The following is a 23941-nucleotide window of genomic DNA, read 5'->3' on the forward strand; positions in this document are numbered from 1 at the left end:
GTTTATTGTGACATCTGACAACCACCATAAGCACAACCACTGATTGCAAAGCAAGCACAAGGGATAACAGGAGCTAGGTTACCTTCTGACTAGGTGCCCCAATTGATTACACTGGTAAATTGATGTAGATTATAGAATCATACAATTGTAGAGTTGGAAGATGCCTCAGGGGTCATCTAGTCCAACCCTCTGCAGTGCAGGACATGCTGACAGATGAAGATGGATCTTTGGACACCATACTTGTTATGCCCAGAAATAGTGGGAAGAGCATTTTAACCATATACAGTGGTACCTCTGGTTAAGTACTTAATTCGTTCTGGAGGTCTGTTCTTAACCTGAAACTGTTCTTAAACTGAAGCACCACTTTAGCTAATGGGGCCTCCAACTCCCGCTTCGCCACCAGAGCACGATTTCTGTTATCATCCTGAAGCAAAGTTCTTAACCCGAGTTACTATTTCTGGGTTAGCGGAGTCTGTAACCTGAAGCTTATGTAACCTGAAGCGTATGTAACCCGAGGTACCACTGTATACAATTATTCTGGTGAGGGTTCAGTGATCAGGTGTTTACCAGCAATTTTTCCTGATCAAAGATACCAGCTACCACATAGCCCCCAGTTTCAGAGGATGAAGTTAGAAAGTTTATTCAGAGTCTTCCTAATAATAAGGTAAAGATATGACACCCCCAAAATCTGTAACAAACTATTAACTGATGGGCTCCTGTACTTGCAGAGCTCTAAAATAAAGAAAAATAATAAATCTTTGGAAGTAAATTCTGTTAGAATCCTGGGGTAACATTAATGTTTCTTATTGCTAAACGCATTATTACTGGGGGAGCATGTAAGGCAAAAAGCAACACAAGGAAGTGCGTTTTATCTTAGTGTATTTCAAAGATGTATAGAAAAGGTTCCAAAGGAAAAACAACATTTGTGACATCCCCATTGCCCTGGAGCAGGGAAGCTGGGGCTTGTGTGCATCTACACTGCCAGGAGCATAAGATTGGCGGTGGCAGTTCCACTGGTGCAACCTCATGGCTCCAGCTTCGCCAGTATCCCACCCTAGCCCCACCCAGATAAGCAGCAGTAACTGCCATGTCAGGCAGGTGTCTCTACTCCCACCCATCTGTTTCTACTATGTAACTGGAGATTATGGTGACTGAACATTCATCTTCTGCATGGGAACTACAGATCTGTGGTCCCCCTGCATGAAGTCTTGAGTGGAGGAGGGATAACTTGATACGGAGATGCTATTTTCAGCAGCCATCTTAGGTTTCTTACAGCATTTTGTTCTTCCCTGGGTGTATGAAGACTGCCAATCGCCTTTTCTCCAAGCTAAAATATGCCCATATTCTTCAGCTTTCTTTTTTTATATGCCATTCATCTCAAACTATTGATTGTCGTCATTTTTCTGAATCATCTTGTTAGAGGTTTAGCTTATCATGTTCTTCCTGGAAATTTAGCGAGCAAAACAGGATACTGTGATCAAGCTGGTGTCTTGAACAGCAATGAATAGGACAGTATTTTCGCCTCCTACACACAGTTGCACATAGTGCTTCTGTGAAAATATCCTAATATAGCCAGCACTGGCAGTCTTGGCTGCGGAGAGTCCTCTCAACTCACTTTCCTGTTTTCCCATCCTTCCACCATTGGGGTAAGGGAGAGGTGAAGGAGATGCTGCTTCACCACAATTGCCACACCACGAGAAGCAGGTGTCAGTATTGTTGTTGTTTTTAAAAACCTCCACAAATGCTAATACTTAATCTCACACCTCATATTTAGCCGAGGATGGGGCTTCTGCCTGGATGATGTACCCAAGAAGAAAGATCTAAAGCCCCCTTTCATTGCACCTGGAGTGATTTATGACGTGCACCACCAATGCCAGTTGCAATATGGACCCAATGCAACATTTTGCGATCAAGTGGATGTAAGTTCAGTGTTGCTTCTCTCCCAACACCCCACGTTTTATTTCAAGATGGCAACATTAATCATCTGAACCTAATTGAGAAATGGAGGAGAAATGAAGGAGGTTGTGACAACAACCTGTATTGCAGATATAAATATTGTGCAGCTTGTAGCAATAGGATTTGCAACTGAATACCTTACTTGTGTGATCTAAAGTTAAACACCTTTTGACAGTGTAGCAGCTGCATTCTCAGTTAATTATCAATCCGTTTGGCACTCAGAGAGCTTTACAATGCTTCAATGGTGTTTCCCAGTTAGCAATACACATACAGGCATATACAGAGTTATTTCCATTTCCAAGTACAATTAAACCATTATACTTAACCACCTGCAAGGAGGAGACACAATTCAATTCGCTGGTATACTACAGATAGAAGGATGCTTAAAAAGAAGCTCACCATGCTCTGAATGTACTTTGCGTTCTTTTTTTGGGTTGCATCTCTATTCACCATCTCTACTGTTTGATGGTGCCCACGATGTCACTGGTTCTAGCAGCTTTCTAGGTCTCTTCAGTGTAGCAGGGTTGAGCCTGTTGTTGTTGTTGACATGCTGGCAATGAGTGGGGCCAGAGACAAAAGCGTTTTTAGCTTTGAAGGATTGCATAGCACTCTCTTTCTCTTAGTCCCACCTCATGTATCTCTCACTCCCTGTCTCTTTCTTTTTCCTGCTCATCTCTCTTTCTTTCTCTCTCTCTCTCTCTCCCGCACACACAATAGAAGAGGAAGTGATTCCCAAACAAGGTGGTCTGGAGGGCAAGTGCAGGACCTAAGCATCCAGAGGGCCACACGAAATTAGGACAGGTGCCACAGGTTCCTCACCACTGTTTTCATGGAATGGAAAGAGGACCATTTCCTCTGTTTATTTTTATTCCATTTATATCCCACCTTCCCTTCATGCTGGAATTGAGCAGACACATCCAGGGGTTTGTAGGTGGTCTTCCACAGGCACTTGACCAAACCTCATCCTGCTCTGCTTCATTAGAGTTGTGCCATGTGTCTTCAGGCAATGCCATAACACTTTATATTTTCTATTTCACCATGTAGGGGGGTGTATTTGTGAGAGCTCTTGCTCTTAAAATCCCATTGATTGTGAGAGCTCTTGCTCTTAAAATGCCAGACTCTTAGACAGTGACAGGGCATTTAATAGAAGTCTTACTTTCTCTTGCACAGTAGACCAAAGGGAATCCCATCCAGGCAAAACTAGTCCTAAGTTTGGTCTCTGTAGCTCAATCGTGGGACTAGATTTGTACTGTGTACGCATTTGATATAGACTCACAGCAACATACAATCTGTCAGATGGCTATAACTGGCAGTGAAGTCAGATCAGCAAAATTCTAGAGGAAATCATCTACCAGGCTTTCTCCATGGTTACTAAACCCACGAGGCACAGCAGGCACAATCCTAGAAAGATATGTGCTCAGCTGAGAGGGAAAGGGAGGAGTAATTCTACAGCCAATGATGCTTCTGTTGCAGATATGAAAATACTTAACTGGGGGGTGTTGTAAAACTGACGCATGGTTTTCTCATCCTGTCATGCATGTGCCTGCAGTGGAAACATAAAAGACGCCTGCAGTTATATGTGTATTCCCCATTCCCCATGCCCACATAGGTTACAAAGATTGCTGCCAGCATGAGGTTTTTTATATTTGTACAATCTTGAGTCAGATAAAGTGCAGTGGGGCAGGTGGGCTTTCAATCAATGCCCACATGTATGACATCATTTGAGTGACACACGATTTACCAGTCTCTTCAAGGCTTGATAAACTGTTGGGTTATATACATAGAGTCGACCAGTGGGGTCGACTCTATACCAAAGCTGAGTCCCAATTGTGGTGAAATTGTTTGGCTTCTCCTAACTGTGAAAAATATATTCTTCAAATTGTCCAATGACTTTGTCATTGTTAGAGGCACACATTAATTCTGAATCAAATGAAGAATAGAACCAAATTATCCCGTTTTCCCTGTGGAAGTGCAGCTGACTTCAATCTTTTTCTTTCTCCAGATGCCCTGAATGGTGTGTTGACCCAGGGCATTTGGGGGGGGGAGGTTTCTTGTAGTGGCTGCCATCCCTGCTCTCCAAGAACGTTCCAGAGTGGGAGAACTTCTGGGTATCTGGGAAAGAAAATGGCGACCACCAGGAAAATGAAATGGAGGGGAGGTGGGAAACTCATGAGCACTGGGGCCAAATTGAATGCAACGAATGGACAGCAAAGGAACATGAATGTCCCATAACGAAAACTGAAATGAAATGGATCATTATTTATTATACTAGTTTATACACTGCTTACCTGTAACTTGTTTTTAAAGAAGTCAGAGCAGTGTACAACATAAAACTACATTTGACATGAAAACAATATAAATAGTGCATGCAGCTAGGGTCACACTTCAGGGAACAAATGGGAAAAAGCCTTAAGCGAGTGACTGAAGCTTAACCCAGTTGGCATTTGCCTGATATCGCTAGGAAGTGATCAGGCAGGAACATACAGGGTAAAGCAGTCCCTGAGATAACACGATCCCAAGTTGTTGAGGGCTTTGTACACTAACAATGAACCTTGATTGCTGGTCATCCTCACAGTACAGAGGAGCATTGGCCTTGTTCATAAGTGGGATGGAAGACTGAGGGAGATGAGGGAGCTGCATGCAGAGTCACAGTGGATTTCAGCTGTGACTTAGGAGGGCAGACTTCAATGTGCAGTTGGGTTTTCCTGTCTATGTTTCTGTATTTGTCTTACCGGACTACGAACATCAAATTGCATAGAAAAGTTGCTTTAGAATATTGGCTTTCAAACACTCTTAACAGGGAGCCCTTTCTATATTGATTTATCTGACAAGGACCCCCTGCATGATTTGTTTGGCATTTTTGTTCTCCGGCTTCCAGGAATATTTGGCAGTGAATTAAAACTGCACACCAGCAAGAGGAAAACAGTAAAGCTTCTAGTATGTGTCATGGGGGGAGGGGCGAACCCAACTATAGACATGTCTAACTTATGTATTCCCATAGCTCCAAAGTCCCAGAATCCCCTGCAATGTGCAGAGGATGTGAGTTTCATGGCAGATGCTCAAATGAGTCATCGTGGCAAATGGGTCAGTGTGAAAAGTACTGTATGCCCTGAAGGTAGAAAATTTGAAAAACTCTGCTCATACTGTATGCTTCCTTTTGCTCTTTATTCTAATTATTCCATTGCATTTCCTATGCTTTAAAGCAAATAATTTCCTTAACTGGCATTGTGTGCATAATGGATGAGTTATTGTTGTTGAGGTTTATTAAACTTAATAGTCACTTGTCACCTGAATGTCTCCAAGTGACTTACGGTAAAGAAAAATATACAACTCATAATACCATAGGGGGAAGGGGGAAGAATCATGTAGTTGTAAGCCCTTGACCTTTCAGAAAAATAAGTCCTTTAGCTCTTTGCTGTTTACCTCATTCCCAACAGACATGAGTTCCATTGGCGTAACTGTGCATTTTATACAAAGAGTAGTTGAGAGCAGTGTCAGCTCACAGCTCCAAAAACTACCAAATGTGGAAATTCATATTCTTGACAAATGTTAACTTTCACAAAAATGATACTTATTTTTCATTTCCCCAAAAAACTAATGGGCACTAATACTGGCTCCTGACTCAACCCATCCCGTTTTTGAGAGGGTTAATTGGGCAAGAAAGGTTTGCGTTCTCCTTCAATACCAATGAAATGCACATGTCTGTGTGGGTCCCCAATGTCCCAGGGGGTAGTAGCTGGTGCTTGACAGGAAATGAGGTTTATCCATTTACTGTCTTCCATGACTAGAACTAACTGCAGAGTTCTGACTACTGGGAGTAGGGTAAAGCGCTACGGTTTAAGTAATAATTTTACTGATTTAGGAAGCATGATCGACAACGAGGGTTGAGAGCCTAAGGCTAGGTAATAATGAAGTTAAAATTCAGCTGCATTCTGCAGAATTTGGTTAGGTAGTTGATGAGTAAGTAAAACCTCACTCAAGGTTATTCCACTGGATCTCATTAATTTCCTCAATTCTTCCTACTTGCTGTAGCCAGCCTGGTGTCCTCCAGATGTTGTGGACTACAACTCTCATCATCCTTGGCTATTGGTGATGCTTGCTGGGGCTGATAGGAATTGCCATTAACAACATCTGGAGAGCACCACATTGGCTATGCCTGTGAGCATGAAATCAAGCCTCTTAAAGACAACCCAAGCTGAAACAGCCCTCTCAAAAAAAAATCCAAAACCCCCACAATTCCTTAAAGTCTCAATTGTTTTTTCTTTACAACATTTGAGGTTGTCATTGCAGAATATTTGCCAGACATTGTGGTGCTTTGTGAAAGGTTCCTGCCGGTCGAAACTGGATGCTGCGGCAGATGGAACAAGATGCGGTGAAAATAAGGTATCTGTCACAAGGAGAGACCAGGATGGGAAATTATAACTTTGGTACCCAACTTTCTTTATGCTGCAAGAGCACAGTGCAAAACAAAGTGTCATCCTTATAAAACATCTTTCATTTGCTCCATTTTGCATTCGGTCCAATTCATATTGTTGCCTTTCACTCTGAAAGGCTAACCATATCAGATGGTTTTTTCATTAAGTTATCATCTTACAACTGCATTTATATCCCCAATCTGGAAGGCAAGGAAATTGCCTTCTTTTCAAATCAATGCCAGCTCCTTCAGCATCAGGGAGTTTGCATGCCTAGCTCCTGCAGATCAAATGAAAGATATACTTTTGGAGTTTCTCCATTTCACTGACAGCTAGATGACCTTCCTCTGAGCAAAGCAGAGCTGAGTCTCTAACCAAGCAACATCCCAGTAGTTGGGGTAGTTCATTATTCTGAAATGTGTCCCGTTTTTCCAGGTGCTTGATTTGCAGCTCCCATCACCTTCCCCAATTCACAGACTCATTACCTTAACAAGCTCCCTGCTTCTTCAGAATACCCAAGCCTGCTCAGTGTCTCTAAGCAGGCTTATGGCTCAGGACTGAAGGCATGTCATTTCTATGGAGTGATTCAGACATAACACCAAACCAGAAACACAGTTTGCTGTCGCACTGAAACCCAGCAAATGGTGGTTTGCTCAAACCTGGATTAAACTGAGTATTCTCAGGATCTAGTTATGTTTTCATTGTACATGTAAATGTTAATAATAATAATAATTTGTTTAAGACATGCATACTATTTTTTTAAAATGGGGCAACTTCTCTCTTACCCTGAACTGTAGGACTATGTGATTTTGTTTTGTTTTGCAAAAGTCTTTAACACCATTTTGCCTGATGAAAACGTCTGAAGAAGGTACATGTGACATCAAAGACCTCCAGATTTTTCATTTTTTAATGAAATTTTCTTGTGCTAATAAAGTACATGTATAGTATAAGTTCAAACTTGGACATAATTTCTGTAATTTAAATAGAAATATAATACATCCCACCATAGTAAGGAAGACTATAACTAGGTGATTCTGTCTGAGTCTGATATTGTGGGGTGAACTTTTTATGAGCTCCCACTTCCTTTAACCCAATTTGGACTAGACAACATTTCACATACAAGACTTCTCCAGACAGAGGACTGTTCTTTGTAAAGTTGACAGGTAAGCCCTCTACACAGGGGAAGGATTTAACCTTTTGCTCTTGTGCCAATTCCCAAGTGCAAATCTCCACTCACCACCCCCAAAGCTGCTATTGACTGTGGAGGGGGAGACTTAGAAACACGATGCAAGTTCCCTGTGCAATTCAAAACAGCTCTGGCAGGGCGATTTAAATTGGGGATTTGGTAGTGAGGCACAGAGCTAAACCCTTTTCCCCTGCACCCAGCCTCAGTCTGAATTGGGCCCCTCTGTGCTGGCTTTGCAGAAAAGAAAAGTAAAAGTCTAGACTTAAGAGATTCTCTTGCTTCATATATGCAGCTGGCCCTGGCTTAGAAAGGTCTACAATGTCAACTGAAAGTCACAAAAGCAGGAAGGTGATCTCTCTCGTAACACCAGTCTCCAGCAAGCTACTATGAAAGAAATGTGTTGCAGTGTCAATAGTGTGTTTGGGGTTGTTTTTTCTTGACCCATTGTGTTTGCTGCTTTCTTGTTAAGTGGTGCTTAACGGGTGAATGCATAACCGTAGGCAAGAGCCCCGAAGCAGTGAACGGTGCATGGGGTTCGTGGTCATCGTGGTCGCACTGCACACGGACCTGTGGGGCTGGAATCCAGACTGCGGAGAGACAGTGCACTAGTCCAGAGTAAGTCTCACGCCTGGCGGTTTGCTTAACGTTCAATGTTTCAAAATCTTGAAACCTAAACAGCTTGGATGTAGGGCCTTCTCAGTGGTGGCGCCCACCCTGTGGAATGCCTTCCCATCAGATGTCAAGGAAATAAACTGACTTTTAGAAGACATCTTAAGGCAGCCCTGTTTAGGGAAGTTTTTAATGTGTGGTGTTTTATTCTGTTTTTATTCTGTTGGCAGCCGCCCAGAGTGGCTGGGAAAACCCAGCCAGATGAGTGGGGTATAAATAAAAAAAAATATTAAAATTATTATTATTATATCTAAAGCAAGGGTTGTTGTTGTTGTTGTTCAGTCATTTAGTCGTGTCTGACTCTTCGTGACCCCATGGACCAGATCACGCCAGGCACTTCTTTCTTCCACTGCCTCCTGCAGTTTGGTCAAACTCATGCTGGTAGCTTCGAGAACACTATCCAACCATCTCGTCCTCTGTCATCCCCTTCTCCTTGTGCCCTCCATCTTTCCCAACATCAGGTTCTTTTCCAGGGAGTCTTCTCTTCTCATGAGGTGGCCAAAGTATTGGAGTCTCAGCTTCACGATCTGTCCTTCCAGTGAGCACTCAGAGCTGATTAACTTAAGAATGGATCGGTTTGATCTTCATGCAGTCCATGGGACTCTCAAGAGTCTCCTCCAGCACCATAATTCAAAAGCATCAATTCTTCGGCAATCAGCCTTCTTTATGGTCCAGCTCTCACTGCAAGGGTTGGCAGACTTCAGTCATTGCAAGACGATCTACTTTGGGCATGTGTGGCTTTTCTGAAAATGTGTCTGGAAGGCCCTAGGTTTACCTTCCCTGGATTAGAGTGTCAGACTCGGACATGGAAGGCCCAGGTTTAGATCCACACACAGCATCACTAACCCTCTTAGCTTAATCTACCTCACAGGGTTGTTATGAAGATTAAATATGAGGAGGGAACCTACGAACGCCGCTATGAGCTGCTTGAAGGAAAGGCAGGATATAAATGTTGTTAAGTTGTGGGCGAACATATCAGACGACACAGCGATTCTTCCAAAGCAGCTCTTTATTTGTAAGCTGGAACAGAACTGAACTGAGGAGCTCAGTCAGCCTGCTTATATAGAGCTCCACTAGAATGCAACAGTAACCATTTTCTGTAACTAGCCAATCACTGAACGTCACTTTCGATCCTTCATTTGCATACAAACTATCCAATCACTGAACGTCACTTTCGATCCTTCATTTGCATAATGATAGTATCCCCCTGCTGGCCCAGGGTGGGAACTTCAGTACATAACAAATGTAATAAATAAATTCTTGTTTTCGAAACCCCTTTTGTCACTTCCAGGCCACAGTTTGGAGGGAAGTACTGCACAGGGGAGAGGAAGCGCTATCGCATGTGTAACATCAAGCTGTGCCCCAGAGCCTCACCAAACTTCCGTCAAATGCAGTGCAGTGAATTTGATACGGTTGCCTACAAAAATAAGTTCTACACGTGGATTCCGGTGTACAACACAGGTAAGGTTAAAATAAGTTGCACGACTCCTGTTTATTGAACTTTTGCTTTTTCCCTGCGGGTTTCACTTTTGTTTTAAGCACTGTATTATTTTGATTGACAGGTTGCTTTGCAGATTGTAGTGTGAACCACTTTGTGAAAACCTGTGGTAAAAAGCGGTCTGCAAAATTTTTGGAAATAAATGAAGAAAATAATTTTTTAATACCCATTATTGATAATGAATTTTTCATGTCATCTGGTAATGCTTTTACATTTGGATTTTGACCGTAAAACATTTGGATTTTGATAGTAAAACATCAAATGTTAAAAACATCCCTATACAGGGCTACCTTGAGATGTCTTCTAAAAGTCAGGTAGTTGTTTCTTTCCTTAGAGTTCCTATGCCTAATTTTTCTTTCGTTTGATACACAATGGGGAACTGCACAGAGTTCTTCGGACTCCTGCTGTTAAGAGTTGTTAATCTGGTTCTGATCTGCTCAGATAAGGAAGACTTGCTATCTGCATCTGTGTAGCATTAGATCACCATTTAAATGAAAAGAGATTAGTATTGTCTCTCAAGTTCACACTATACACTGAAAGCACTATTAGTGTCTGCATCCCAGAATTTATTCCAGAGTACTCTGCAAAGCACCAGGGTTCCACAGTGAATTTGCATGCGTTCCTTTTGTTGTTGTTTAGTCATTTAGTCATGTCCGACTCTTTGTGACTCCATGGACCAGAGCACGCCAGGCACTTCTGTCTTCCACTGCCTCCTGCAGTTTGGTCAAACTCATGCTGGTAGCTTTGAGAACACTATCCAACCATCTCGTCCTCTGTCGTCCCCTTCTCTTTGTGCCCTCCATCTTTCCCAACATCAGGGTCTTTCCCACGGAGTCTTCTCTTCTTATGAGGTGGCCAAAGTATTGGAGTCTCAGCTTCAGGATCTGTCCTTCCAGTGAGCACTCAGGGCTGATTTACTTAAGAATGGATAGGTTTGATCTTCTTGCAGTCCATGGGACTCTCAAGAGTCTCCTCCAGCACCATGATTCAAAAGCATCAATTCTTCAGTGATCAGCCTTCTTTATGGTCCAGCTCTCACTTCCATACATCACTACTGGGAAAACCATAGCTTTAACTATACGGACCTTTGTTGGCAAGCTGATGTCTCTGCTTTTTAAGATGCTGTCTTAGCAAATAAGTAAATTGAAAAGGTTCTCTGATGCCAGAAAGAGAGGGAAACTATTGCTCTGTTAATTCTGAGATCCGAGCATCTTGTTGATAGTGCCTGCAGCAGTCACTCAAAATTCCAAATGTGTCCACACACCTAAAAAAAGGTTGATCACCCCTCCCCTATGATCACTGAATACTTTGCATACATCCCAACATTTAAATGTCTGTTTAAGTGATTAGCTTCACTTTGTACTAGCACTGGATAGCGCAAGAAATTGCTGGATTTAATTACATTACACATATTGTCATGCTGCTCTAACTTCTGTATTGCAACTGCTGACACTTTAAAAACTACTTACTTATCAGAGAAGAAATGTCCCACAATTTTATATTACAGGCCTAGACTCCCCTTCTTAAAAAAATAAATATTTAATGCCTTGCGGGGAAACTGGGGGGAAAAGTATTTTTTGGAGGAACAGTTACAGATAGGTAGCCGTGTTGGTCTGCCATAGTCAAAACAAAAAATTCCTTCCAGTAGCACCTTAAAGACCAACTAAGTTAGTTCTAGGTATGAGCTTTCGTGTGCATACACACTTCTGAAGAAAGCTCATACCTAGCTCATACCTAGAACAAACTTAGTTGGTCTTTAAGGTGCTACTGGAAGGAATTTTTTGTTTTTGGAGGAAGTTCTTGTAGCTGAAAGTTTGCTACTTTCACAGGAGGAATGTTGAAGCATTGCGCATTTGCAGGTGTTGATTCATTCAAATATGTGCAATGTTTAAAGAATGATAATTAAAGCTAATTATCATGATGATTAAAGATAATTATCATGACAATTAAAGATAATTATCATGACAACTAAAGCTAAGCCCAGTCAAAGCCTGGAGTACCAGGTAACCTTCTCTGCAATTCCTGAAGGAAGCCAGGGCATAATACCAGCATGCCAAATCCATATAATTGTCTATTGACTAGTGTTGAGGCTGATCTAAAACACGCCCAGCCCATTGACACAAAAAAGTCCAGTTTGTTTCCTGCTCTCTTCAGTGATTTCCACCGCTGCTCTTCAAAGCGGGGAAAACAGGCAACAGTTTTTAAATTGTTTAGTCTGCTCCCGTCAGTAATTGTCCTCCCACCACTTTCTTTTCTATGTTTGATTGCCGCAAAAATAAACCTCATATGCATTGTAAATGCCACACATTTTCATTTAATAAGTACACTGCTGGGAATGAACAGGAGGAGATCGTTTCTGAAGGCAGGCGTTTACAGAAATCTGTAAATATGGCAAGCTCTTATGGCCATTTTGGGAGCTGGCACAATGCCTTCTTTATCTAAAGTGGCTGGCACGGGGCTCATCCAAACTTACCTTTTGCCCCACACAGGTCTGCACTTTACCTATCCACAATTTCTTTATGTATCCGAGCACTTTCTTCTCTTCTCTTTTCTCTTTTGCCCCACTGCTTTCCCCAGGAAAACCTGCTCTTCAACACCGAATCAAAACAAACAGCAATTCAGGTTTTCTGTGGGTTGCCATTTGCCATTCAGCAGTAAAGAGCAGGTTTTCTCAGGGAAAGTGCCAGGGCAAAAAGAAAAGCACTCACACAGAGACCTGGAAAGCTCAGATCTGTTCCTAGAAATGTGGAGCAAAGGTAAGCATGGGTGAGCCCTGGCAGTGACTCTCCAGACGCAGGGTTCTCTCCCGGCCCTACCCCAAAGACAGTAGCCCAAGTCAGGAATAGATCAGCAATTATAAAAAAAAAAACTAGTGTCAGTGAAGTTAATTCTTTATTCAAAGAAACTAAGACCAGTAGGTCTTGCCCCAACTAAGACCAGTAGGTCTTGCCCCAATGAGGCAGTTGCCACTTCCCACCTCTCTCTAAGGCTCCTTCCCCCGTTCCTTCCCCAGCAGACTAAGGCTCCATCGTCTTGTTTCTCTTTGCTGTGCCTTCTTCATACCTCTGTATGTTCTGGGAGACCAGTGGAGAGGGGAGCTGGTTGCAGCAGGAGGGGGAGGGTCCCTGGATTCTTTAGCAGCCAGCCTCCGCCCTGCCTCCTGACCTCCCTCTGAGTCTGGACTGCCCTCTGACACATCCTCTTCCTGCTCACTAAGCCCTGTCACTTCTTCTGCTTCTGACACCTCCTCTTCCCTCTTCTCCATCTGACCACACATTGTAATCTGTCAGGGGCTGGTCTGAATCAAAAGATGGGGGTATGCAATGGCAGGAAGATCAGCTTCTAACAGAAGAGGAGGGGGAATATCCCCCCCCCTTTTCAGAGTCCCACGCAGCAGAGAGACAGGCAGATTCCGAGATTGTACAATTGAGACAGGAACTGCCCAGCTTTGAGATAGTAGCTAAGCAACAGGAGGGAGGGAGGGAGGCAGCCAGGTGATACGTCAATCGAGAATAGGGGAGGGGCTCCCTCCTTCCCCCAAACTAGGAAGTATGTGTCAGGAGTTCGTCCTACACTCGAGTAGGACCCTGGTAGAGACAAATGCCTGACTGGCATGTTCTTTCCCATCTGGTCATTTGTTCAGGAGCTTCAAAAGCTTTCTTCAGCCCAAACATCACAGCGCCCGATGCCAACAGGCATCGGCACACTTAGGATCCACAGAGTGTTTATAGTTTGCGTAACAGAACTCAGCAACTCAGCATTTTGGCTAATCTACTTTATTTACATATAAACACACACGGAGCACTGCAACATGGCTCCCTCTCTCTCTAGCATCAGACAGCAAAGAGAAAGAACAAAGGACAATAGTCCCACTTCACGGCACACAGTAAAACAAACACCCTGTCTCTGTCACTTCCCACTCTGTGGAATCAAAACATACACCATCATGTGAAAGACAACAATCCCATGACTGCAATCATGGAGCAGGAATTCTAACAGTATGAGTGTGTCAGAGAACAAAGGAGAAGCAAGAGGGGAGGGACTTCCCATCGGCGTGCTTATTGCTGCAGAAGTGGGGGGGGGGGAGGAATCAGAGTGAGCCACTCCAATCCTTGCAGAGAGATGCCAAACTGTATTCGCAACATGATACTGTAATAAAAAGACTATAAATCTGTTGGAGATTCATTGCCCGTGTCTGCAGTCATGGGATTGTTGTCTATCACATGACGGGGTATGTTTTCATTCCACAGTGTGGAAAGTGACAGAGACAGGATGTTTTGGTATTACTATGTTCCGTGAAGTGGGATTATTGTCCTTTGTTCTTTCTCTCTTTGCTGTCTGCTGAGAAAGATGAAGAAGCTAAAGCAGAATGCTCCGAGTGTATTATATATAAATAAATGTAGATTAGCCAAAATGCTGAGCTACTGAGTTCTGTTATGCAAACTGCGAATACTCTGTGGATCCCTAAGTGTGCTGATGTCTCCAAGGTATCAGTCGCTGTGATGTTTGGGTTGGAGAAAGCTTTTGAAGCTCCCGAATGATCGACCAGGAGGGAGAGAGCATGCCAGTCAGGCATGTGTCTCTACCAAAGTCATACACAAGAGTAGGACGCTGCTAACAAAATCAACCAGATACTTGTTCATTCTTATCAGTGAGTTACCAGGAGGGAGAGGGGAACTCCCGTACTTGACATCATCTTACCACCAACCCCCAGGCTCTGAGCATTTTCGCCCTGGGGATTCCCCACTGGTGCCTCCACCACTCCTCTGCATCAAGCCAGTCCGTGACACTTGATGTGCCTGGGATTGAACTTGCGACCTTCTGCATGCAAACCAAGTATTCTGCCCCTGAGCTCTGGCCCATGCAGGATGATTGTAGCAATGATCCCTCTAGAATGTGCTGCTCTCAGATTTCTGCCGCAAGTGTCTCTTAATGGGAGGCAGTGTCTTACTGTCACCTGTTGCCAAGCTACTTACTTTTTACTTTTCATTTTATACTTGCACCACAACCTTGCAGTCGTGTGTGTCTATAGTAACTGATATAACTTTGGGGGTTTCCCTTCAGCTAATCCTTGTGAGCTACAATGCCGTCCTACGAACAACCACTTTTCAGAGAAAATGCTTGACGCTGTCATTGACGGTACGCCTTGCTTTGAAGGAAACAACAGCAGAGACGTCTGTGTTAATGGCATGTGTAAGGTATTGGGTATGTTTCCTTCTTTGAACACTTCATGGGACTACAGATTTTCAGGCCTCAAAGGGCCATCAGAGTCATAGTCTTAAATTCCTGTGCTGTTCTTTACGTTTGGGATCATTTTAACAAGAGATATCCTCAAAACTCATATTCCATGTTTTGAGGGTTGGCAAGAAGATTGGTGAGGCCTAAGAGTTGGGGGCTGGTTAGAATGGGGAAGGGGTTGGGGGCTCATGGATACGGGGTTGATATTGGGGCTGCATTCTGAATTAACTGGGGTTTCCAAATAATCTACAAAGGCATCATTACATTAGTTTACCCTGCGTATCCCAGATTACTTGTTTGTTTACTATTTGTACTTATAGCCAGCCCTTCCCCAAATGTTCCCAGAATGGGTTACAAAGATGCCACAATTAAAGCAAGTACAATTTTGTATTAAAATAATAGAATAACACCACAAAGTAACCAATAACAACATAACAAAATGGCACCACAAAACAGCAGTGCACAGCAACACAACCAGAGGACAAATATCCACTCAGCCAAAAGGCTAAGTTGAGAGAACATGATATTGATGTGTTTCCTGTTAGTCAGGAATTTGAGAAATAACCCCTACTGTAATAAACAGTTGGGTCTGTTTGCAAGTTTTCAGTGTAAACTGCCTTGAGCAGTAACAGCACCGCATGGTCAGTCCGCTTTTCCTTATCCCGGAAATCCATCAGGGGCTAGATTTGGTGGAAATTGGCCTTCAGCAACGGTAGTTACAAAATATTCCTAGGCTGGGCATGAAAAGAGCTATTCTCATATGATCCCAGGCAACAGCTTTGATAATGGCCCAGCTAAGCGAGTCTTTTTATCAATTGTCACTGCTGAGCCACTATGACCTTTGAAGATTCACTCATCGCTACAGATGATGACTGCTCCAAGTCACAAGAAGAAAAGGTTCCAATCTGTCCCGTCCCCCCCAGTGAAGGTGCCCTGACACATATCTTTGGAAGGCTCTTCATAGGGCAACACTAATTTTGTTCTGTTTGGCACCGTTCTGGGGCGTTGTGCTTTGGAAAATGTTCAAGAAGCCAAAAGCGTTTTTGTTCTAATAGAATTTCAATAGCAGCTTGCTCAAGATCCCTTGAAATAAATGAATTTGATATTTGGGTGAGTCAATAAGCCACATAAACTATTAATCCAAGTTAAACTGGGTGGCTTTAAAAGAGGGTCAGGCAAATTAATGGAGGATAACACTAACATTGGCTGCTAGACATGATATCTACGCTCTGCCTCCACGGTCAGAGAAAGTCATGCTTCTGAATAACAGCCGCTGGAAGCCATAGGAAGTTAGAATGCTCTTGTGCTCTGGTCCTGGTTTCCCACACATATCTGGCTGCCCACTGTGAGAACAGAATACTGCACCAGAGGCCTGATCCAACAGGCTCGTTCTATGTTCTTACAAGAACCGGTTAGTCAATAAATACGAACCACTTGCGTTTGCCAGCCAACAGTATCAGGGGCATTGTTAAGTACATGGAAACACTTGGGACACACAAGCCCATAACAAGGATTTGTGAGTATGTGTGCATGAATTTGGCCATATTTATAGTTCCACAGGGATGCGGGTGGCACTGTGGGTTAAACCACAGAGCCTAGGACTTGCCAATCAGAAGGCTGGCGGTTCGAATCCCCGTGACGGGGTGAGCTTCCGTTGCTCGGTCCCTGCTCCTGCCAACCTAGCAGTTCGAAAGCATGTCAAAGTGCAAGTAGATAAATAGGTACCAGTCTGGCGGGAAGGTAAACGGCATTTCCGTGCGCTGCTCTGGTTCGCCAGAAGCAGCTTAGTCATGCTGGCCACATGACCCGGAAGCTGTATGCTGGCTCCCTCAGCCAATAAAGATGAGCACTGCAACCCCAGAGTCGGTCACGACTGGACCTAATGGTCAAGGATCCCTTTACTTTTACCTTTTTATAGTTCCACAGGGTGGTTCTTAATTTTCACATATATTTAAGGGTCTTCCAAGATGGCGTCTGTCGGCTGCCTCACACAATGCCAGCTGATTAAGAAGTTGCAAGTAGTTATACAAGTGTCTTTGAGGTCCATAAAAATTGCCCTTTGGTGTCTGCTGCAGAACTGGTGATTAAGAAGTATCAGCGTTTTAATGGACAGGGCCAGTTGCTGAGCTCCAGGGAACAAAAGGACGTTTTGTCAAGTGTCAAAAGGAACGATAAACGTGTTCCCTACTAATAGTCATTCAACCTGCCACAAATGCAGTTTGATAGCATCAAGATGTACAGATATGGAAATGTTACAGCTGGAAATGAAAACGCATTCAGAATACAGGTGGAGATACGGAGAGATAGCATAGAGCAGTAGTTTACCATCCTTTTTCTTTCCTTCTGTTTATGGCTCTTCTTGCATCCCCTCACATTATCCAGGTAGCTGGGGCAGAAAAACACAGTTGTTATAAGTTACAGAAGGGAGAAGGGAGGAAATCCTCTTTACCTTTTGTGATGGCTGCTTCAGGACCAAACTAGATGTCATGTGTTTGTCACATGTTTTGCTCCTGAATGCAATATTTTTCTTTCACAGGGGTTGGGGGGGGGTCCATATCTGGACCCTGGTGGTGAGATGGGAAAGCAGGGAGTTCCATTCTAATGAGGGGAAATGACATCAGAATCCCCCTGCTGAATCAGGCCAGTGGCCTATCTAGTTTCCCCAGTGACCAACCAGTGGACTGCAAGAAGCTTGCAATCAAGGTCTGAGTGCCAGAGCACTCTCTCCCTCTGAAGTCTCAAGCCACTGGTATTTAGAAGCAAATTATCAAAACTGTATGGGCATATGTATAATATCCAGAAGCTTACTGCCTCCAATAATGGAGGGAGAACATAGTCATCATCAGTGCTTTTTTTCTTAAAAAAAATGTTTAGGGGTACTCTCAGTTTCCTACTCATATAGAAATACTGCCCCTCAATGAGGCCAAACTTAGATTCGCAAATTGTTTAGGGGTATGCGTACCCCTATGTGTCAGTACACCTTTCAACCGATGTGCAGCGACTGGGCTCAATAACTGGTTCTGCCCCGACTGGGCTAGGCGACTGGAGCACTTTCAGAGACCTTCCAGTCTTGGAAAACAGGTTCCAGTGCACTGGACCCACAACTGTGCATTGTGAGCACCAGACTCAGCAGAATATAAATAACGCGGAAGCTAGCTGTGAAGCATAACTCCTTTTATTTCTAACAGCTACTACAAACTAAAGAACTACTGGCTTGCCTGAGTGTTACAGCTCCCACTCAGCCATCTAGTCACTACATAGATAAGACTCTCTCCACACACAAAGTCAGACCGTCAGTCAGGAGCGGAAGAGTAGAAGAGCAGTTTCCACCCCCTCCTTTCTCAAAACATCAGATCAGGAGATTCTTGTGATGGGAGGGGGTGAAAATATCAACACTGCGTCCCCCCAGAAAAAAAGCACTGGCCATCATGGTTAGCAGCCACGGATCCCCCTATATTCCATGGTCTAATCTTCTTTTAAAGCCACAACTGCCTCCTGTAGGAGCAAGTTCCTTAGTTTAACTATCTGGTGTGTGAAGGACTTTATTTTGCATGTTCTGAATCAACCAACATTCAGCTTCTTTGGATGTCCACGAACTCTAGTGTTCTGAGAGAGGGAGAAAGACTTTTGTCCATCATATGCATAATTTTGCACACTGTCATGTCACCTCTTCTTTGCCTTTTCTCTAGACTTAAAAGCCCCAAATGCTGCAACCCATCCTTTTAGAGGTGTTGCTCCAGGATCTTGATCATTTGGATTACCCTCTGCTAAATCCTTTGAGACGCGGGTGGCGCTGTGGGTTAAACCACAGAGCCTAGGGCTTGCCGATCAGAAGGTCAGCGGTTCAAATTCCCTCGATGGGGTGAGCTTCCATTGCTCCTGCCAACCTAGCAGTTCAAAAGCACATCAAAGTGCAAGTAGATAAATAGGTACCGCTCTGGTGGGAAGGTAAACGGCATTTCCGTGCGCTGCTCTGGTTTGCCAGAAGCGGCTTAGTCATGCTGGCCACATGACCCGGAAGCTGTACGCCAGCTCCCTCAGCCAATAAAGCGAGATGAGTGCCCCAACCCCAGAATCGGTCATGACTGGACCTAATGGTCAGAGGTCCCTTTACCTTTACCTCCTGAATCTTTTCCCAATCCACAATACCCTTTTTGAGCTGAGGCAACCAGAGCTAACACCTCCCTCCTCTCCTCAGGCTAAGGTCCCAATCCAGAGCAGCAGCACCCACTGCATGTCAGCTATATGCGGAAGAAAAATACTGCACTGAAATGCAAATCAGATGACCATGATAATGTGTAATTTCTTCCTGAGTTACTGTGTTTAGATGGCTGCAGGTGAAGCCATGTTTTGAGTAAAACTGGAGGGAGTCAAGGTTAGACTAATGGGCTTCTTCCCTTGTAACTGAAGCCTTGTTGCTCTGCAGCCTGGAAAGGTCAGCTGGACTCTAAAGATGTTTCAAATTGGCTTTGACCTGCAGAAAATACCCGTCACATGGACACACCTTAAGACATGGGAGCTGCAGAATGATGCAAATAGCAAAATAGTCTCTGGCTGGCATTTGCTGATTGGTTAGTGCTGATCCCATAATGCATGCAACCTATATTCTGAAAAAAAAAACATGTCTTCCTTCAGACCATCGGTTGTGATTATGAGATGGATTCCAATGCCACAGAAGATCAATGTGGAGTTTGCCTGGGAGATGGATCCTCTTGTCAGACTGTGAAGATAGCCTTCAACCAAAGTGAAGGAGCAGGTGAATAATGCCTGCCCCCCCCCCGCGCAGTGTTTTTCTGCACCAATTTCAATGAGCAATGATGCTTGCTGACAAAACATACTCTGAGACACTAACACTCTGTCACCAAAGGAGAGAAAACGAACCTGTAGAAGGAATTGGGGGATGTGAAGCAATACTGAATGCAATATCTCCTTTATTAAGGAGGGTATATTGAATCCACTTGGATCAATAGGGCGATAAATATGATTGCTAGGTTGCAAGGGACTGGACTGCATGACTCAGCCTCTTTGAGTACATAGGTACAATTTCCAGAGGGGTAGCCATGACAATCTATTACGGGGGAAATTGCACCCTTTGGCACCAGGCTCAAGCTGCTGTCTTATACCCATTCACCTGAGAATTCACCCCCTTGTGCCTTAATTCTCAGCAGTCTGTGACTTAGTATTAAGGCCTCTTCCTGTGTTCCTTGGACTTGGCTGCAAGTGGGTTTATTGTGGCATAAGCATTGGCAAACTATTTTGAGAAGTAGACGCTAGTCCGCAAAAGCTAACGCCACGATAAATCTCTTCATCTCTACAACATCACATTTTATTAATTCTTTTACCTTGTGAAAAGTTTCTTTTGTATCCTTACAAGAACTTTCAGGTTTTTTCCTTTCAAGACCTTGGAACGGGGGAAGAGAGAGTGAGCAGAAACCTTTGAGAAGTGGCGCTATAGGGAAAAGCTTTTCGTCAAACCAGAAGCATATCTCTATCTTTTGTTTAATTTTCTCAGATTATGTTAGACTTTTATTCTTGCCTGTGGTTACATGGAAAGGAGAGCCGAATGTTAATGATTTCAATTTTATCATGCTGGACACCTTGTTTTATCTGTGAGTTTCCGGCAGCTTTAAAGTTCTGCAGATCCAGCCTTGCTGTGTGAATCCATGGTGCGATCACCGTCAGAGGCTGTACTTAGGCTTTAAAGACCTTGGCCATATTGAATTATCTTCATATTGAATTACCTCTGAGCCAAAAGTATGTGTGCAGGCTCCCACCCATTGCAAATGTAGGTCTGAAAGGCTATTCTGTCTGAATGTCATAATAAGGTAATAACGGAGATAAATCATTGATCTAAAGCTGCCTGCAAAATTTAGTACATCTGCTCCTCTTTGATAATCCTTTCATTAAAAAAAAAAAACCTGCTGGAGGAGACCTTCTTCTCTACTTTCTAATCAGCTGAATCCTGCAGCAAAGGTTTTCTGCTGGGGACACAGTGTATCTTGATTTCACTAAGGCTTTTGACAAAGTGCACCATGATATTCTTGCGGTGATGCTAGTAAAATGTAGGCTGGGCAAATAACTCTTATAGCTGGTTGACTGACCCAACCCAGCGAGAGCTCACTTAATGGTTCCTCATCATCCTGGACAAGTTGGGTGCCGCAGAGTTCTGTTCTGGGTCTGTTGTTGTTCAACGTCTTTATAAATAACTTGGATGAAGGAATTGAGAAACGTTTCAAAAAAGCTGTGCCTAGTTAATCCCTCTGGTACAGCCCATGATTAGCAGTGCTGAGCCAAGACATTTTGCCATCTCAGGCAAAGGACAAGGTGCCCTTGCCCTTTCATGTACAGGAATGGCAACTGATTCTCACTTCAACACTAGGCTGGTATGGGGAGTGAGACACAGACAGGAGCCGGCAGTGAAGTGGGTCTGGCTGAGGTGGCCATTTCCCACAATGTTCTGGGGTAGCAGCAGTAGCTGGGTAAGGAGTGGTCATCAGTGGTGTAGCATACATTGCCAGTGCCCGGGGCCACGCAGAGGAAGGAGTTGGGAGAAAGGGGAATTCACACAGGAATTCCACTTTCAGGATGGGGCCCAATGCAACATGGTTGCATTTCTAGACCTCCAACACACACACACACACACACACACACACACACACCGCAGAGTGTCTTTTCCTTCAGAACTATTTTCTTCATTCATATGCAGATTTCATACTCATGCTTTATTTATAAAATCCACCTGAAAAGTGCATTGCTTTGCAGAAACGAAAATGAGCTGGTCGATACCCAGAAACTCATCACCTCAAGCAAGAGGTTGCCGGGGGCGGGGGGGCACTTGGAGGGGAGGGGGGAGGAAATGAAAGTGGGTGGGATTAAATTTATGCTGCTTTAATTAAGTAATTAATGGATATTCATGCAATTAAACAACTAAGACATTTTTTAAAAAAATCAAGTGACAGCGGAAAAATTAGACTCAATTGTTTCGGAGGCCTTTTCAGCGATAATTTGTTCAAAATATTAAACCTGACTAGGCAAGCTAAGAAGTGCCCAATTATGCTGCAAACCTCTAGCTGCGTACCTGGAAATCAGACCTACCAAACTCAATAGGACACATGTGATTAATGTGCTGTTATGGAATGTTCACATCAGATTTGTCCAAGGGCAGTAATTTGGAATTAAACTGTAGTTCGTTAAGTGTGCTGCTAATTGTGGCTCTGTGAGGGGTAAACAATAGTTCCCAGGGTTTGGGGTGAAAACTTGCAGTGTGTGTTAAATGTGCTCTAGCTGTATGCCATAGATGTGACCTAGGCACAGTGCATGAATATTCTATTGTTAAAACTGGTGAATGTTGCTTCTTCCCCCATAGGGTATGTTGATATTGGCCTAATTCCAAAAGGCGCAAGGAACATCAAGGTGCTGGAAGTGGCAGAAGCTGGGAATTTCCTTGCGCTACGGAGTGAGGACCCAGGAAAGTATTACCTAAATGGAGGGTTTATTATCCAATGGAATGGAGACTACAAAGTGGCAGGAACGATATTTCAATATGGAAGAAAGGGCGACCTGGAAAACCTCACTGCTGCTGGACCCACGAATGAATCGTTGTGGCTACAGGTAGGGGAACGTGTCATATGTGCAAGTGGCTTTGGGAAATTGCTGGGAGGTTTGGACTGGGCAGCTTTTACAAATCTGTACCCTCTAAACGTTATTGGACCCCTGTCCTCATCAGCCCCAGCCAGCAGGAGTCAAGGAGGGAGGAGAAATTCTAAGGCTTGATTTCAAGACCCTTGATCATCTTGCCCTCCTCTGCACACACTCCAGCTTGCCAACCCCCTTCTTAAATTGTGGTGCCCAGAATTGGACACAGTACTCCAGATGTGGTCTGATCAAGGCAGAATACAGCGGTACTATTACTTCCCTTGATCTGGACACTAGACATCTTTCTGTTGATGCAGCCTAGAATATCATTAGCTTTTCTTGCTAGGACTCCTCTTCTCCAGGGTTTTTCCCACGCAGTCTCAGACAGTGTCTGTGCTCAACCACCCTCTACTTTGCTCATTTCATTTCTCCATGAGTTCTAGGAGACCAGGGGGAAAGGGAGCTGGTCACAGCAGGAGGGGGAGATTCCCTGGTTTCTTCAGCAGCCTGGCTTCTTCTCCACTCTGCCTCTTGGACACCCTCCCCTCAGCCTCTGGAGTCAGAGTCTGAACTGCTCTTGGCCACAGTCTCTTCCTGTTCATTAAACCCTGCTGCTGTCACCTCCTCTCAGTCTATTCATTCTCCCTCTGACCACTCATTGTCATCCCACCACCAACCCCCTGGCTTGGAGCCTTCTTCCCTCTTCCCCGAAGGCTTCGCTTGGGGTTTCCGTGGCTGGTACCTCCCGCCACTCCTCTGCATCCAGCCAGTCCATGGCCAAAAATGATGCCTTCTTCCATCCCTAGTCAGGTATGATGGAAGATGCATTCTAGCAATACCTGGAAAGTGCTTTAGAACATACCTAAGCTTTCTTGCTTTCTTCATTTGTTTGCTTGGAACTGTTTTGTGACCAAAATTGACAGTTGTTTCTTCTCAGCTCCTTTTTCAGGAAAATAACCCTGGAGTGAAATATGAGTATACTGTCCGTAAAGGCTGGAGCTCTGAGAATGATGTGGAAGAGCCAGAGTATTTTTGGCGATATGGAAGCTGGACAAGTTGCAGTGTGACTTGTGGGAGAGGTAAGCAACATTCGGGCTGCCGTCTTCCTCTCTCTGCTGGCTGCTTTGGCGTTAATTATCTTAACAGCGTGTTTCATCAAGAACAAATGGGTTCCTCAGAAGCTGGTAAACTGAGTTTTATTAACGCTTACTTTGAGCCATGTGCCCTGGGACATGCTGAATTTTTCAACTTTCAAATTCCAGAAAAAAGAGTGCTGCTAACTAGTTGTCACATGACTTGGGAATCCAAAAGGCATTTTGGTTAAATTAATATCATTTAGTTTGTCTT

The 23941-nt window shown here is 43.9% G+C and overlaps 1 protein-coding gene across 1 annotated transcript in view; it reads left to right on the forward strand.

Moving 5' to 3' along the window:
• The window catches only part of ADAMTS12 (ADAM metallopeptidase with thrombospondin type 1 motif 12), a 131781-nt gene that overhangs the window by 75087 nt on the left and 32753 nt on the right, over positions 1–23941 (forward strand). Inside the window, exons 9-16 of the mRNA XM_083702560.1 lie at positions 1775–1919; positions 6247–6339; positions 8024–8169; positions 9515–9684; positions 14786–14919; positions 19595–19715; positions 22326–22570; positions 23532–23673. Coding sequence (XP_083558686.1) covers positions 1775–1919; positions 6247–6339; positions 8024–8169; positions 9515–9684; positions 14786–14919; positions 19595–19715; positions 22326–22570; positions 23532–23673 — 1196 coding nt within the window. The remainder of the gene's footprint in view (positions 1–1774; positions 1920–6246; positions 6340–8023; positions 8170–9514; positions 9685–14785; positions 14920–19594; positions 19716–22325; positions 22571–23531; positions 23674–23941) is intronic.

This window comes from Podarcis gaigeae (assembly GCF_964106915.1).
Source record: "Podarcis gaigeae genome assembly, chromosome: 11".
Lineage (NCBI taxonomy): Eukaryota > Metazoa > Chordata > Lepidosauria > Squamata > Lacertidae > Podarcis > Podarcis gaigeae.